Here is a 17,916-nt window from a genome sequence, read left to right on the forward strand (position 1 = left end):
TTTAATTTGCATGACTCTCACATAAATAATATGTGTAGAGGCAGGTAGTGAGCGCGCTAAACTGGAGACAAACAAGAGGGCGGTGCGCCTGTTTGATAACCATCACGTTTGTTTCAGACACAGTCGTATTAGCTGTTGAAATTGCTCATTCAGGTTCAGCCTTGTTCTGTCATTCTTGGGATGCCAAATGCAGCCTGCACTGAAGCTCATTAATAATGCAACAGTGTCTATTGTCACCCACTGAAACAAACACCCCTCAAGCTAGCCCCACCCACGGAACTGCAGTTGGCACAATCTGAAAGTCTTTTGAGGGAGTTGCTGGAAATTATGGCTTTGAGCGGTTGACAGCCAAGAAGTTGTACAACATTTGATGTTAAATGTTGGGGCTGTTGAGTAGCTGTGTTTCACTGCAGGAAAGATGGTCTCTTCATAAAGCTGGGCTGTCTATGCAGTGGAAAACATAAATACTTTTGAAATTGGTGCTGTATGACCAGTGAAAACAGCGAAACAAGATTGTGGCATTTGCTTTAGCTGAAACGTTTTAGGCGAGAAATAGGCCATACAGTAGCAGAACCTTGGTTAATATTTGATCAGCACTTCCTAGTTCTGCCGTTTGATCTGAGTTTGCTTTGCTCTTTGTGTCTGTGGTGGCGGGCGTGCGAACATGCAGAAGTACAATTTGTAGTTCAAGCAACAGCCCTAGATGAGATGGTAAGATGGAGGGAAGTTTAACATGTTCATTTATACATACTACCCACATTATGATACAAAGCTGGTTGAAAATCAGCAAAGTATCCCTTTAAGTCAAATGTAAAAAAAAAAAAAAAAAAAATAGATTCAAATAAGCCAGGATACAGCACATGGTTTCGCTATACTGCACAGAGAAATTCATATCCCATTCTGCACAAAAACCTTCCGCTGACACCAAACCCGTCTCAGCACATCGGCGCCCAGTTTCATGTATTTCAGTCAGATACAGGCCTATTGTCCCATAGCACAATGGCAGGCTATTATATTAATACCATGACGATGAGAATGTGGTGACAGGAATGTATGAGGGCTCAGCGAAGCCCTGCATTCAACAACAAAACGTTTTCAGAGCTGGACACACGGAGGAATCCACGAAGAGGGCAAAGACAAAAATAAAAGGCAGTAATAACACCACCACACAGAAACACAAGCCGTAATGGAATGGTGTGAAGGAAGCTTAAGGTGGGACGTGAAAGATCACTGGCTATAAGCACCCAGGAGGGGGCATGAGCTGAGCAGACCAGGGAAAGATTAACAAGTGAAACCTATTTTTCCACGGATTTGACACGGCGACCCCAGACCACCGCTTCTTTCCACCCACACCCTCCGCTTGCAGCCGTCCAGGGAGAGGACATTTGCTGTGGGTGGTGCAGTCCTACAAGTTCTCTTAGATTTTCTGTACAGCATAACTTAGGACTGACAAAATGGATAAACTCTACAAGCAGGAACAGCAGTTCAAAACATTTGCTGCATAACTACTCGGCATGAGAACACAGGAGTTTTTCTTTTAAGGTGGAAGGTGAGTGCAGTGAGCTGTGAACAGCAGGCTGCCTCTGTCCAGGCAGGTGCAGAGGGGAGGATGAAGTCACATTTGGTCAGTGTCTTCCATACCCTCTCTATTATAAACTGATGCGCCACTCGAGTGTCTTTAAAGGAACAGTGTGTAAGATCTAGGGGGAATTAGTGGCATCTAATGGTGAGGATTGCAGATCACAACCAGCTGAAACTCCTCCTGTGGGCCGAGCTTGAACTCACGGTTAGAATTCCTTCAATGTTCAGGGGTTTTTACCAGAAGCTGAATTACCCATAGATGTCTCCACCTCTCCAAAACAAACGTACCAGGTAATTAACATTGGTAGGAGCGATTAGTGTGCTACATTACAGAGAAATACAAAACCGTACGCATGAACCTTCATTAATATAGGCCTATATTTTATCTACAAGTGCATGTCACACACTGAGCGAGCCGCCTGTTAATGACGCTGTCGGCAAAGCAGTAATGATTGTGCTAAGTGGCTAATGGGCATGTAGCTACTTCCATGTTTCAGATGATACGTCATGTTTGTAGTCGACCAATGAAGATGAGTTTACATATCACCTTGGGTTCGTCCTTCACCTTCTCAAAATGATCCCACACTTTGGATTTCCTGCCCGACATGTTATTAACTAGCCTGTTGAATAACCGCAGGTACCAGCCCTGGAAATTAGGGGCCGCACACATGTCACGTCTTTAACCGCCTTGAGAAACGTGAGGTCGGATGCCTGTTTACCTGAAGTCCTGAGTGCAGAGCTGATCTTCTTCCAGGCACTGTTTCGTCTGTGGGACAGATGTAAAGCTCTGGGTAGCCCTGCACTAACATGATCAACTTTTCCGTATTTATCAGACTGAATATTTACAGAAGAAGGGAAAGATATCTGTCGGCTGTGATTGGTTTGTAACGTGACTCCTGTCTGACTGCTGAGCGTGGCGTCTTCCTGTGTCCGTCCTTTCAAATTCAATTCCCACATGGTCCAGTCAAGCTCCTGATAGAGTTTCACGTTTAGCTTGTAGTAGACGGGTTGTTAGCCCAGCACCTGCTAACATGTGCTCGCCTTTTTTCTCTGATAGCTTAAGAGGCAGACATTCAGAAAGTTTGGTGCCAAATTATCCACAGAGGTCTCCTCCTCTTGAAAACAAACATACCTGGTGATATAAACTGGTAAAAACACTCAATAAATCTGTTTTACGTTAAAAGAATCTGATGCAAAAACGCAAATGGCCCTATCAAGATCCAGTGTTTGGTTTGCCATTTCATGGCTGCTGTAGAAACAAGGCAGTACAAGCGGACTGTATGGATGAGGACCCACTCACTATGTAGATATAAATGGCTCCTTCTAAGGTAACAAAAACACACAAATTCTTATATTCAAGTGATTACACACTAAAGAAAACATACTTATTACATTTTGTTCCATCTCTGCCAATATATCCCCCTAAATCCTACACACAGGATAGTAAACCTCCCCAAAAATATGTAAACTCCCTGAACTCAGGCATTACAGACCAAGATATCTCCCCTCAAGGTGTGCTGAGCAGCAATGCAAAGACATTTACAGCATATGCTGACATCACTGTTACACAATGATTTCTGCAGCAGTGCTCCGATTCTGAGCCAACTCAGGTTACTAACCCCTTGGCACCTTTTTTAAAATAGGCACCTGGGCACCTGCACTGCCGCTATACCATGTGTACTTTACAGCCCTGCACTGTTATATCTGGCTCCTCTGCACACCTGCTCTGGCTCATGCAGCATTTGTACATATTTCTGTGTGTCTCCTCCATCTGTCATCACAAATACCTTTACATATTTGCACATCTGGAAAAACCTTCCTGTGCATATGTTCTCCCCATCTGTAACTCTGAATTTGAATAGCCATGTGAATTGCACATGCTCCTGCAATATATGAGTCATATAGGATAGTATGACTTGTTTCAAGGCACTTTTAAAGGCAAATGGAAAAGTAATTGCACAGTTAAACGCCTCCCACTTCCTTTGAGGATTGAATCAACACCTCCGTGGCACTAAGATTGTGTCTCAAATAAAAAGAGATAGGGTATACACCCGTGAGACACGCTGCACTGCTCAGACATGCACCAACATGAAGGAATAAGGGCACACAAGCAGGGAAGACAAGACCAGAAAAACTCAATTCCCCTCAGCCAGGAGGTGGAGGTAACTAGCAAGCCGTACTCTAAGAAGAGACTGGGTCACCCTCAGGACTGAGGCAAGGCTACCGGTGAGCATACTGTATGAATACTTAATGGGCGTGGAGAATGGTACAGGTCACAGAACAGAGTCTTGTGTACAGAAATATGGCCGAGCAATATTTTCATAAAAGCTCTGTTGTGCCACAACAAAGATTTACACCAAAGTCCATTTACAATACTTTGAGGTCATGTGTCCTCAAAGACATAGCGTCTTCTTTCTACAAGACAAGACTGACACAAAGAAATCATTCTTTCTTGGACACCAAAGGCTTTATGATTTATTATATCCTCCTGAGACCCTGTGCCCTAATATGTGGACATTACATTTTGGGTTTACTTGACCTTATACTTCATTCTACTTAACTCAGACCTGTTGTCCTCGTTCATGGACACTTTTTGTGCCATCTAGTGGTAGTAAGAGCACAATACACTACTACATGTAAAAGCAAGATGGCAGCCATCTCTGCCAAGTCAGTCTGCAGCCGATCCCGACACAAAAGTGGACAAGGTTTAAAACCTGATCACATGCTATGGTTGAAACTTGTTTATTTATAATTAATAATGTTTGTAGTTTGATATGGCAACAAATTTGACCAATTTTAGCAACAGTAACAACCTAAGATGCTGTTAATTAGGAAGTACTTTGGGACTATCGTCTCGTTTGAGGACATTGGGACTTTATTGTTGTCTCGTTTGAGGACATTTGGACTTTCTTATTGTCTCGTTTGAAGACATTGGGACTTTATTGTTGTCTCATTTAAGGACATTGGGACTTTATTGTTGTCTCATTTGAGGACACTGGGACTTTGTTGTCTCGTTTGAGAACACTGGGACTTTATTGTTGTCTCGTTCGAGGACACTGGGACTTTATTGTTGTCTCGTTCGAGGACACTGGGACTTTATTGTTGTCCGTTCGAGGACACTGGGACTTTATTGTTGTCTCGTTCGAGGACACTGGGACTTTATTGTTGTCTCGTTTGAGAACACTGGGACTTTATTGTTGTCTCGTTTGAGGACATTGGGACTTTATCGGTGTCTCGTTTAAGGACATTGGGACTTTATTATTGTCTAGTTTGAAGACATTGGGACTTTATTGTTGTCTCGTTTGAGGACACTGGGACTTTATTGTTGTCTCATTTGAGGACATTGGGACTTTATTGTCGTCTCGTTTGAGGACATTGAGACGTTATTGTTGTCTCGTTTGAGGACATTGAGACTTTATTGTTGTCTCGTTTGAGGACATTGGGACTTTATTGTTGTCTCGTTTGAGGACATTGAAACTTTATTGTTGTCTTGTTTGAGGACACTGGGACTTATTTATTGTCGACAGTGTTTAGTTTTTAATCTTTGTTGGGTCCTACTGATCCCAAATATCTAGGAGAAATTAAAAATGTATATGAAACAAAAGTTCAGTTCTCATGAGGATATGATATTATGTACAAAAAGTAGTAGCAGCAGAAGTAGCTAAGCAGAGGATCCTAATTTATTTTAGTTGAATTAAATATCTGAAAGGTTTAGATAAACAGGCATTGGACAGGTGCAGGAGTTGGCTTCCTGCTCTCCTTTGGAGTATTTTCATACTAAGAGAAAGCTTGAAATATGTCCAACAAGCTGAAGTTCATATACATGAAATAATGTCACTTGAAGTTGTGGGTTTATTTGTTTGTTTGTTTGTTTTTGTATGTTTTTGTTTTTTTATCACATAGCTTTGAAAAAAAAATGCAGGAGGCAAGGTGCCATCAGAGAATTAACCAGGGTGCCAGCGTGAGCAGAAAATGGAGGACGAATATTAGCCACTTGTTTAGCAAGTGTTGTGACAGCAGTGGGGATGATATGAAAGCTTGTGTAGGTAGCTCCATGATTAATAAAAAGGACAGGCCAGTGCAGCTTGAAAATTAATAACGCTGTCAACAGCTACAAACTCACTGCTAATGTGAATGTCAGCACGCAGTTCTAAAACAGCTGATTAACATTTTGGTCAGGTAGAGCCAAACTTGTGTTTGCTATCAGTGGTAGTCATGTTGTGGCTCAGATAGCTGACACCATAGAAATAAGAATAGAAAGGATGTTGAGCTATTTTTTGTGGTCATTTATCTGGCACAAAAGAAAATGGCTATCGTTGTTAGTTGTTATGGTGACAACACAAGCCAGCGGAGCCATAACGTGTCACACACTCACTGGAGTTTTGGCCTGTTCTTACGCCTGTTGTGCAACACCAATCCCAGTTTCTCTCTTTCACCAAACTAAGACCAACGTTAGCCTAATTAGCCCTTCCTAAGTCCCGCCCCTTTTTGCTCTGTGCTTCAATAACAGGTGAGCTAACCTGTATCATGGCAGAACCTCAACGTTCCCCTCTCCTGTTATACTAAGATATGCTATGTGCTAGTCACAAATGTTGTGAAGAAAACCAGATTTTAAGGATGTTTTAAAGATGTGGACGGAGGACTGTCACAATCTTTACGGACACATTACGTAGTATATAGTCATGTTAGCTTATGTTAGCAGAATGCTGGCTAGTTAGCTAACCAATAGCTACATGTAGAGAAGAGGGGTTCGCCCAATGCCAGATCACCAGAGTTAGCCAGCTTTGCTTCCTCTTTCTTGCTGTAGCAACATTGACGGGATTTAGAAAAGGACAGATGTGTTGGCTGCTAACCAACACATTCTCACTCTGACCTCATCACATATCGACACATGGTCATGGACTTTTCACGTCCAGATACGATGTGCAAGGGTGCGTTGGTTGTCGATGTTCTGGGACACTGTGTTAACTTCTGCCTGTTACGTGTATTGTCTTCTTTCAAAATACACTTCCATTATAACAGGACATTTACAATTTACATACAGTCTCTTTCAAAATAAATGCACTACGTTGGTACAACACTGCAAATGTACTTTTTTTCCCTTCAACAACAAAATCATGTGGTTGGGTTTAGGAAAAAAGAACAAGGTTTGGCTTTATAATCTTACAGGACCCAAACCCCGTTCTCCCGTACAAAAGTCTGTGTTGGTTGGACCCATCCACCACCACTCCCGCCAGCCCCACTCGGACTTTCGCTAGCTTAACTTTCGTTCTTGTCCTGCTGCGTTTCCCCCTGATGCCGCCGAGTGCTGTTAAACTATAACGGCAAACGGCCACATATCATGCCGAGACCAGAAGCTTCAATTTGCGTTTTTTTGCCTTATTTATAACAGTTAACATCGTAAATATATCCTGTCAACACATAGTGTAGTCCAGTTATACTCAGCTTGTGGCCCCTGATAGAGTGTTGGGTGCCCCCCCCCATCTGTTTTAACATATATAAGGTGCCAGAGTGCATTAAAAAAAGCATCAAAATAGACCTTGTGCCAGGGGAGGATCCCCCGCACCCCTTAAGCCCTAGAAACGCCCTTGTGTACAGGTCTCCAGTCATTTTGTAAAAGTGGCCTCCAGGCAAAGCAAGTTGAGTATCCCTGCTGTAGTCCTTGCTGTCAGCTTCCTGAAGCTATATTCCTTGACGTCCATCAACTTTCTAACAGACACTGCAGGACCCCGCTAAGCAGAACCAGCATCGCCATGTTAAATTTTGTCAAGCTTGCCCGTCCAAGCAATAGTAACTTAGAGGACCAAGACTTAGGATAGGTCAATTTCCTTGTTAAGTCTTGTAGAGCACACTTATTTTAACTCAATGGAAGCAAAAATTTCGACACATTGCTTGTTTGAGCCATAAGCTACACCTGGTGGTGGTGTGTGTTGCTGCTGGCCCGAGGAATGTCCTTCATGAAGAATGGTCAAATATCCCATTATGCACAGTTCAGGACCTGTGATTTGACGGTAATCCGAGGAGGATTAATGCTGCTCTGAATGCATAGGTTTGCTTTTCCCCTTGTTACATAGCTGATTGTCAACATATTGATAGATTCTTCTGTGTTTCTCTCAGCCTCCTGTATTTTCCCTCTGTCTCCCCTTGAAATAAATCCACATTGTGTTGTGTTTATCCAAGGCTTTCACAAGTGGCATAAAACAAGGCAAAAGTGAGATAGGAGAGAACAAGTGAAATGGGTTACGCCATGCAGGTCTGCCATTGTCTGCCACAAGCTATTTATTTTATCCCCTGACATAGATATCATCCTCCGGGAAAGTTTGCCACGGTAATTGTTCCAGAAAGTGAGGCGTTCTCCACCTGCAGGGTACATGAGAGGGTGGCCAAAATGATCCTATTTTCTCACACAACTAGTGAACACCAGTAACAGGTCCCTCTGGGAGTCAGGGGTGTAAGGGAGGAAAAAGGGCTTATCGGGGATGAGAACCCTGAACCCGGCTCGAAGTCACATGCAATTGCTTTAATTATATACAATCAGACAGAGAGAAAGGGCAGCACAGGAAGTACTGTAACTGGAATAACAGAATTATCTCATGACTTAGTGTCTCATGGGGGGTTCTTGGGGCATTCATGGCCGCTGTGCCGGAGCTCTGTCTGGGGCCTGTTGTAAGATAATGGTGTTATTTTTGATAAGAATAAAGGGAAAGAATTGAGGGGGGAAATTCTTTAGGAAACCATTAATGTAATCTTGTGTGGGATTAATTCTTTAGTGCAGTGGGAGTGCTGTGAGGGCCATGGTGGAGTTTATTCACAAAGCGTCCCCTCCTAATCTGCAGTTTAAAATGTAAAGTGTAATTAAAGACACTCTGCTTGACTAAGGAGGGGGGGGTACATCAGTGAGAGTACATCCTCAACCTGACTGGGGACTTAAACCTGAGTGGAGACTTGCTGCTAAGCCACATACAGTATCCCCAGCATTGTGTATTACACGCTGAGCTTATTTCCTGTGTTGACTCACATAATCACTTACACCTGACCATCTTGTCAGGGCCCGAGCCTCAAACACTGCAAGAACTCTATTGTAATGCAAGCAATTCTTATGATTTTGGGCAACGAAATCAAATTTTTGAGGGATAAAGGTGCCCAAAAAACTCAAGAAACTTTGCAGACACATCAGAACTGGTGAGATATTTGATATTTTACAAGTCTCATGCTAAGATAAGTTGCTCAGCAGCACCCCCTGTAAAACTTTAACAGAGTTGCCTGGCAGGATGTAACACCTCGATGTACGAAAATTTGGAGGCACATATAACATCCAAAGACATTTTAAAGCTTTTGGAGCCATACCCTAAAACCAGTGGTAGGCAACCTGTGGCTCCGGAGCCACATTGTATTAAAATTATAAAACATTAGATAAAAATATTATATAATAATTATATATTAATTATGACTATACAATTATATAAATTAAGATTAATTATAATAAATTAAAATGAGAGTGAAAATTATTAAATTATATAAAAAATTAAAAATGGCTACTGTTTTTATTTTCATTTTTCATTGTAGTAGGCCTTGAGTGATAATTGTAAAAATGTGTGGCCTGTACACAGAATAAAAAAATGTTAACTAAATTTGCATCATTCAGCCTATGACCTTTTTCTTTAAATTTTGCTGAACCTTAATAGCAGTGGCTTATCTTGGATCTTAAAGCTAAGCTAGCAGATTCCAGATCGAAGAAAAGTCTTGGACATACTCGTTTGCTTTTACCGCCAACCCTGCCAAGTTACCAAAAATCATAAATAGCACACTACAGGGTAGTCACCTTGTGATAAAACATATTAATAAATGCTCATTTAGACCTATTAGTAATGTTAATGGGCGAATTTAGACTTACTGTTACCTTCATTATAAGGCTCAAATATGTTTTGTGGCTCCAATCAGATTATTTCAGAGCCTTTTTGGCCAAAAATGGCTCTTTTGATAGTAAAGGTTGCTGACCCCTGCCCTTAACCAAACAGGAAGTCAGCCATTTTGAATTAACTGTGCAATTTTAGTGCAATTTTTTCCAAGTATGACTCCATTTTCAGAGGTAATACTTAAAATCCTTCTGGAGATTTAACGTAATGGACTTCAAATTTGATCTGTTGCATCGAAAGACCTTTAAATGAACTTGAGATGACAAGTTCTTAAGAGCTTTCGTTGAACAGTGTGGCCTTTTCCATGTTTTGCCACAAAACAGGAAGTAGTTTGCAACTCCACCGTACATGGTCGAATCTGCCCCAAACTTCACGTTTAATAAGAGTCCTGGGGTCGTATTTATAAACATTGCATACGCACAAAACGAGGCCTGAAAGAGGCGCACACTACTTCCCACGGAAAAGTTGTAATGTCTAAAAACAGACTTGATGGGAGAAACTTTGAGCCATGCTTACTGACATTTTGGAGATGGGAAATTGGGAGAGCAGATGGTGAGGTGGAAGCCTGATTGTAGATAAGACTCCTGGTCTGACAACATCTACGTGCCAATATTTTGTTACGCTGCCACTAACTGGCAACAGGAAAGGACATGATTTATACTTTGATGTATTTCTCTGAGCAAGTTGACCAGATCCACCCCAGCTTTGTTTGGAAAAGCCTTAAGACCTTGATGATGCTTTATTGTGACGTTTCTACATGACATAACTTGACTCTACATGATCCAATCTACACCAGATTTCATATGCTGCATAGGAGTCCAGGCCTGAGGACATCTACATGCTCATATTGACTCATAGTCATTGTGCCACCTACTTACACAAGAAGACAGCCTTGCGTGACAAAGATCATCTAATTTACATTAAATCACATTACAGTACATGATTACATGGTGCAGTCTTCACATAATATACAGCAGCAGGATGTATAATTAGTGTGTTTCCTCTAGCACCATATAGTGCACACAGGAAGTGGTAGACAATATGCAATATGTCATTTCCAGCATAATGCACTCCACACAGGAAACTGAAAATGGAGGGCTGCTTCAACCGACATGTGCAAGGGCCCGTTCATCAAAGCTTGCAGCTTAATTTTTTTTAAAGGATAATTATAACAAAGCTAAGCTATAATAAAGAAACTACATTTCTGGGTCTTTTTCATAGCATGAGGATAATGATGAAGATACATCCCGAAGCCACAATTATAATGTTTTACCGCTTACTTTATGCACTGTTCTTCTCTCTTTCTTTTTGCAGAGCTGCAGTTCTCACGGATCGTCTGTTAAGGGCAGCAGCGTGGCACCTGGCACATCAGCAATAGCCCCACCTATTCTCAGCAGAGCACTGTCTAAAGGGAAACGCTTCAGGTGACAATGTGACATCCTCTTATTTCCTGTTTCATATCTTTCACTACATCCAGATATGAGAGGCAGCCAAGTGAGAAATGTAATCGTCCTGCAATATGGTGGGAAATATAGACCTCCAAATAATGGAACAGATAATTTCTAAAATTGCTCGAAAGATTTATGGTGATTATAAGTGGGAGCCACTGTGTTAATATATATATCTTGAATACATTGCCAACACCATGAGCTTTGCCTGTGTGCATATCCTTAATCAGAATCAGACGTTTTAAAGGAGGATTATTGGTTTAGCTAGTTTAATTAAATGAAAATTAGAGTCTCTCAAAATAGTTGGGAAATTAGATGTCTTTATTTACATGGCATGTCCAGTAAATTGTGCAAAGTGATTAACTGTGTGCTCAGCCAGATTCTGAATTGACTCCTTGCACACTGATAGGGTAGAGCATATAGGGAAGAGGAGGTGTCGTCTGAGGGGAAGCGAATTTTAATGTGCGGAGTTAAACATTGATTCAGCCAAATTCCTTTCATGCCATCCTTCAAATGACAGAAGATTCAACAAAATTAACATTTTGCTACGAGGGATCTCAGAAGCGGTTGTGCTTTGTGATCACAGCAGTTAGTATCAAATACTGCCATTTCAAATCCTCAGAAGAACACAGGGATGTGGGTACGGAGCGTGCCACAATGGCCCTATCTGTTTACAGAAAAGCTTCATTTGCTTTGATGATATGGGCGCAGGCACACTTTGACAAGTAATGACATTCAGCCACGCGATGTGCAAGAAGTCATTTGACAAAACTGTATTTCCCTTAGCAGCTATTACGCTCATTGTTGGCAAATCACTAAAAATGTTTGATTGCTTGTAAATGTCTACCTTTCACTTGATCTGATGGTGCTGAGAAGCATTCAAAGCACCCTCTGGATGAGAGAACAGGCTGTGCATAAGGCTTCACACGTTTTACATTGCTGTGTGCATTACACAAACTTTCAGCGTCACGTAGCGAGGACATACAGTACAGGATGTACAGTAATTAGAGGCAGCTATGTTTGCAGAGATAATGGGGGATTGTGTGTATACAGGTGGAGGGAGTTTTTAGATGTCTGGTTGACTATGATGACAACTTTAGCGAAAAAACCCCACTGAGGCAGCAGTTGTTCTCTGTTTTAATGGACCAGTTGTCATGTGTGGCTGCGGGGATGATGCCAACTCGTCCTGGCTTTTTATTCTCCACAGTGTCATTCAGGTGCTTCACAGAGGGCAGCTGACAGTCAATCATCTGTTGGGCTCGATCACAGAGGGAGGGAGGTGGGGGAGAACTAGACTGTGATGGATGATGTCGAGATGCTTTCAGCTATTGACCTGAGAAAGTGGACCACATTTCGAGCTATCAGGAGAAATACCCCATAAACGCATGTCAATATGGCCCATCAATATTGCTGCAAAAGGTTACCTGTGTATCATAGGCCTTATCAGTGGATATGAGCATGGGCAGATTGATTCACATGCTTGAATGCACAGTATTCTGTTCAGCTGTGAAAACTGAAATGTAGACAGCACATAAATCATTGTAAATATAGACATAATATAAAGATAAAAAAAAAACATACAGCCAGCTCTTCAACCAGAAAAAATAACAGTCTGTTAGGCTGTACCACAGACTGTATATAAAGATGGACGAAGCGTCTCCACTTCCTCCCACTGTACAAAAATGAAGCCAAAATATCCTGGATATAGCCACTGTCAGCTTGTATTGGTGGCATCATTTGAAACTTGTCTGTGCAGTAGCAATGGAGAAGTGGAGTCACCATACACCTGCTCGACTCAACACCATCGGCTTAAGTGACTCAATTATGAGTGCAGTGACAGACACACACAGCTGTCAATCATGACATCATACCTCCTTTTTATAGCAGAAAAATTAACTCTCGATCATACATCAGCGTGATAAGAACTATCTGATGAGCCAGTAACCATCTTTAGGAAAAAGTTTGACCCATGTCCCATCCACTAACATGCAGGGGGCTGGGTTTACGACTTATTCTGCAGCCAGGGGAGCTGTCATGCCATCCATCATCATAGTTTTCTTAGCATGAAAAACTGAGACATACTGTTGTAATCATACTCATTTTTGTTAACATTTCAGACTGTTTATCTGTTTCGTAAAAGGATGAACGTCTACCGAATGTACTTATAGGGTACTGTGCAATGGTTTTATTGGTTCGGCCCATCTGAGATCAAATTTGGGCTGTATGTGGCCCATAAACTAAAATGAGTTTGACACCCCCGATGTAAGGGCTTATTTATACTCCCTTAACGTACGAAAACAGATGCATTCATTTATGTCACTGCCCTCATACTTCCATGCGCCCTTTATGTTGGCATAGATACATCCAATAAATGGCACTAGAGGGCAGAGTCAAAAGTTCCTGGCAACGACAGACATGGAAACGTTGGAGGAGGTTGTAATAATGTACCTTTTAATGGTGGCAGTGAGGCCATTAAATACGTCTCATCATGTGAACGCAGAATTCTTATCCCTTTGTTACTTAATTCGTTTTGTCCCACCATTTTTCAAAAGTCTTCCTCATGTCCGACAGTTATATCTCGCTTGAACTACGCTATGCTGCTACCTCATGATCTCTGGTGGTACTGCTTCCTGTCTATATACTAAAGCTTTCAGAAAATGTGCTCAAACATGGATGAAATATGTGCTCCATCCATGCCTGTATATGTATCTAACGTTGAACATAAATGAGCCATAAGGCTGATGAGAAGAGTAGTTTTGTAGGTATTTGGTCATAAAAGTCAAATGAGATGTTTGACCTCATGGTGGCACTCGAGGAAAAGTCAGAGGATCATTAAAATCAATCTAATCAGAAGAGTCTTTGGTGATTAGACCCCATTGTGTTGTCATATACTCCAGGAGGGTGGTAGATGTAGTAGATTAGGGATTCCCTCTGTGGAGTCTAGACACTGGTGGTGGTGATGGTGGTGATGAGATGAGATGAAGAGGGAGCTTAGGATCTGGATGTGAAGAGGAGCTGGCTTTTGATGAGCAGAGAGGAGATCAATTTATAGTTTGGTATCAGCAGCATGAGCGGCTGAAGGAGATTGTGATTAGCTAAAGTGAGATTGGCTAACCAGGTGAGGGAACACCCATAGTCAGCTGATTGGTGGAAGTGGGGTAGAGAGAGAATTGTAAATGCATATAGCATAAAGGTCTTCCTGATTGAACTTTCGCTGAGCTTCATTAGAATGAATTTTTCTTAAAAAAAAAAAAAAAGGATCCATTGGTTGTTGAGATATTTCAGTCGAGACTAAAGACAAACATCTCTTGAACCATGTGGCTAATGTTTATGAATTCATACTTTCTCTTTATGTAGCATGATGTGTGTTGTACACTCGTCAGTAGAGAAGAAAGAACAAATGTTTTTGAACCAATCATTGCCAATTTTGACAAGTTCTGAATAAACTGACCAGCACAGCTCGCTCTGTTCCGCCTGTTCTCAGGCATATTTCCGAGTCGCTTTGCCAGCAAAATGTGATGGAAGGAACACTGTCGCAGTCAATGTATAATCATCACACTGCCAGCAGTCAATCACTGTTTTCATTTGTGCTATTGTGGAATTTGATCAATCACCCAGATTTCCATTGTCATGATTTGATTATGAGGAAATTGTTGGCTAATCAATATGCGTAAGTCGAGTCAGTGGGCATGAGCTTCTCAGTGCTGAGTGCTGTGTCAGGGTATCCTGCTTCTCTGACTCTCTCTACAACGTCCAAATTGAGAGGAACTTATTAAAATATGTGCTGGATTACTCACAACCATGCTTTCCGATTTAACATCAGGAGGCTGCACATTTTTTGGTATATTGCAGAGATAAGCAGCTGCTTTGTCAGTTTTAGACCCTTAACATTTAACATTTAATAATTACAACTGCCTGGTGATTTGTACACAAAAACATATTTGATTTTTTTTCCCTAGCTTTCAGTTAATCCTAATTAAAAATCAGCATGCTAATAGCAACAAAACTGACATAATTCAGCTTTATTCATATCAACTTTGTAGAACATCAGTCGATGCAAACGCTAATGCTGGCGAAGACCAGAGCCAACATTAGCCATGCTCATTGTTCCACAGCCATGGACATTTGGAAATTATTAGAGCTGAATATTTTTTCACAGTGTTCCAGTCAGCTATCAATTAATAACCAGACGTCTACTGGACTATTTAGTTTACTGCATGAATTAAAAGGAATGAGGGAGTTCAGTTTAAGGACAAGCTAGAAAATCTTAAAGTTTTGACATCTTTATTACTATTTAAACACAGTCCACCACTTCATACATAGACTCTTTCTGTAATGTGTGGCTGCTGCAATGCCAAATTATTCAAGAGCCAAATTAAGCTGGGGGAATGTTTGTCGCTGATTTGGATTTAGTGCTTCAACACAAACACGTTTTTCACTCAGCATTAATAATGTCATAAGTTGTTTTTGTGGCTCAGTAAAACTGACACAATCAACTGACCTATTGCGCACACAAAAAACCCACTAACAGGTGATCAACAAAGCAGCCACGGTGTTAAAATGTATTCAAATAAAGTGAAAATCTGTCTGACAGTCCCACATGTGCTGTGAGAGAGAGTTCTTGCGTATACTTACACATCAAATTGCAATATAGTGCGGTATAACTTTGATTCACATTTGATGTCACGGCTTTATTGCCACAGACGTGCAGGGATCTGCTTTGAAGTCGACCACCTGCTGCCCACAGAACAATTTAAAAACAGTGTGCCTTGGCAGGAAGCACACTTTCTAAAGCCTGCTGCTCCTATCCTCAACGGCAGCAAGATAATGATATATCCTGGACATTTTCATGAGGGTGTGAGAAATATGTCCTTGTATATTTACCAACATGTAGTCACAAGTAGATGCCCTTTAGCTTCAGCAAATAGGAAGCTCACGAAAACAGTAATGCAGTGTTTTGTTTCAGATTTACTTGTATTTTTAGCTGCTGAAGCTCTGTGGATGGAACTGCTGGTTGTTGAAGGTCATTCATGGTACCCAGGGGATGAATCATACTGATTTTGGTGATTCTCTTACTTTTCCTTCAGAGCCACTGTGAGGTTTACATTCGATTAGAGTGAAGTGTTAGATGGATTCCCTCAAAAAGATATTCAAGTTCCACAGAGGATACGTTCAACTTACTTAAATGACTTTAAATCTGGCACTCTCATTAAGTCAAAATTTAAATTTCCCCAATACTGTGGTTTATGACCATGTGTGTGACCATCCTCTGCTGTTCTTTATGCCAATTATGCCAATGTCTAGCCATGTTTATATTGATGAAACCCAGCCCAGTCGCCAGGATCAAATGTTGGCATTGTACGTCTCTGCAAACAACAGATATATTACATTTGTACGTTTCATATGTATTATATCAACGTACATGTGCATGACGTGGAGGGGGTTGTGGAATGCATGACACATACACAAGAAGGCTGCCAAGCTGCAGACCACTGTTTGAGACCAGCAATCAACAAAGAAGGTTATTTTTAGCGGGAGATCAGCAGCATTAGCAACTGTGATTATGCCACCAAATCGGGTATTTTAAGCCAAAACATGATCTTTTACTATCCATAACCAATGTTTTTTGTACGTGATATAACCACACATTAACCACAACAGTTCCTAAATGTTTCGATGGATCTGCAATATAATAATGTATAAATGTTGCATACCAGTGATTTACAGGTATGTACTAGCCAACATTTATTCTAGCAACTGGTTTGCTAAATTGGGTAATTTGGAGTGTTGTCACACCTGCCCTGTTTGGTTCGGTTCAGTCGAACTAAAGTTTGTTTGCCCCCTGAGTGCGGTTTGTTTGGGCAGGTGTGAACACAGCAATCACACTCAGGTGTGCACCAAAGCAACCGGACCAAGACCTTCTTGAAGAGGTGGTCTTGGTCCGGTTACGAACGGTGTTGTCTGTTCGGTGCTGTTCGTTTGTGGTGAGAACGTGTTCTGACCTCGATCCGAACCAGCTGCAGTCACATGACACATTGTTTGGGTTAATCATGAGCATGTTACAGTCCTGGAGGATTATTAATGTGCACCTCCTCCTGTACTGCCTTAATATGCACATTCAGCACATCCAATGCATCAAAACATTGTTTTCTAGTTGGAGCCGCGCCTCGTTTTCAAACTGTATGGTTTGACTAAAATGAACAATGACAGCAATATAGTCCACGATGAGCAGCGCTAAAATCAACCTGCGTAGTTGTCCCTCCATTGTGACATTAGAAAGTGTCGCATTTATCTTGCAAGTGTACTCTTCTTCAACGTTTTGTTTACTTCCTGGATTTTTCCCACATGGAAATTCTGTCCAATCAAGAGCAGCTTTCTCATGCAAGACATTTGATCTGGTCCGCTTGTAAATGCTGCCGTGAGAACACGAACCAACTCTAGGCAATTATACAACTTTGTAACACAATGAGTCCCTGATTTGGACCAAAGCAAGACAACTCTAGGTCTAAATCAAAGCGAAGATTTTTGTGCTTAACATAACCACACAGCACTGTCACAACATCAAAATGAACATTTTAAATGTGGCCGCTACGTAATAACATACAAATATTACATATCTATTATTTGCGATGCCAACATTTATTCTGTGTACTGGGTTGCTGTGTACAGCCTCACAGAGCTGCCAGCGTTTCCTTGAGTCTTGTTCCACCACAAATTCTTCTCTCTGTTTGAATGAACCATGACGAATTATTTAACATGTATGTAATTTGCATTGCTTACTGGTAAATTGCTATTCTTTTCACAACCCCAGTCTGATGCAGAGACTTCAATACCAAGGTCATCAATGCACTGAGTCAATTAAATATGGAACATGATGCTTTTTTTCCACTGGAGGATCAAACAGAAAGGTCAATCCAATCCAGTCCATTATACATCAGTACACAGGAGAGGAGATACATTTGATACAATAA

The 17,916-nt window shown here is 41.3% G+C and overlaps 1 protein-coding gene across 1 annotated transcript in view; it reads left to right on the forward strand.

Annotated features, from left to right (window-relative positions):
- nrg3b (neuregulin 3b) overlaps positions 1-17,916 on the forward strand; it is a 303,274-nt gene that overhangs the window by 278,953 nt on the left and 6,405 nt on the right. The window contains exon 7 of the mRNA XM_050060435.1: positions 10,812-10,921. Coding sequence (XP_049916392.1) covers positions 10,812-10,921 — 110 coding nt within the window. The remainder of the gene's footprint in view (positions 1-10,811; positions 10,922-17,916) is intronic.

The sequence above is a fragment of the Epinephelus moara genome, chromosome 13, assembly GCF_006386435.1.
Source record: "Epinephelus moara isolate mb chromosome 13, YSFRI_EMoa_1.0, whole genome shotgun sequence".
In the NCBI taxonomy this organism is placed as follows: Eukaryota; Metazoa; Chordata; class Actinopteri; order Perciformes; family Serranidae; genus Epinephelus; species Epinephelus moara.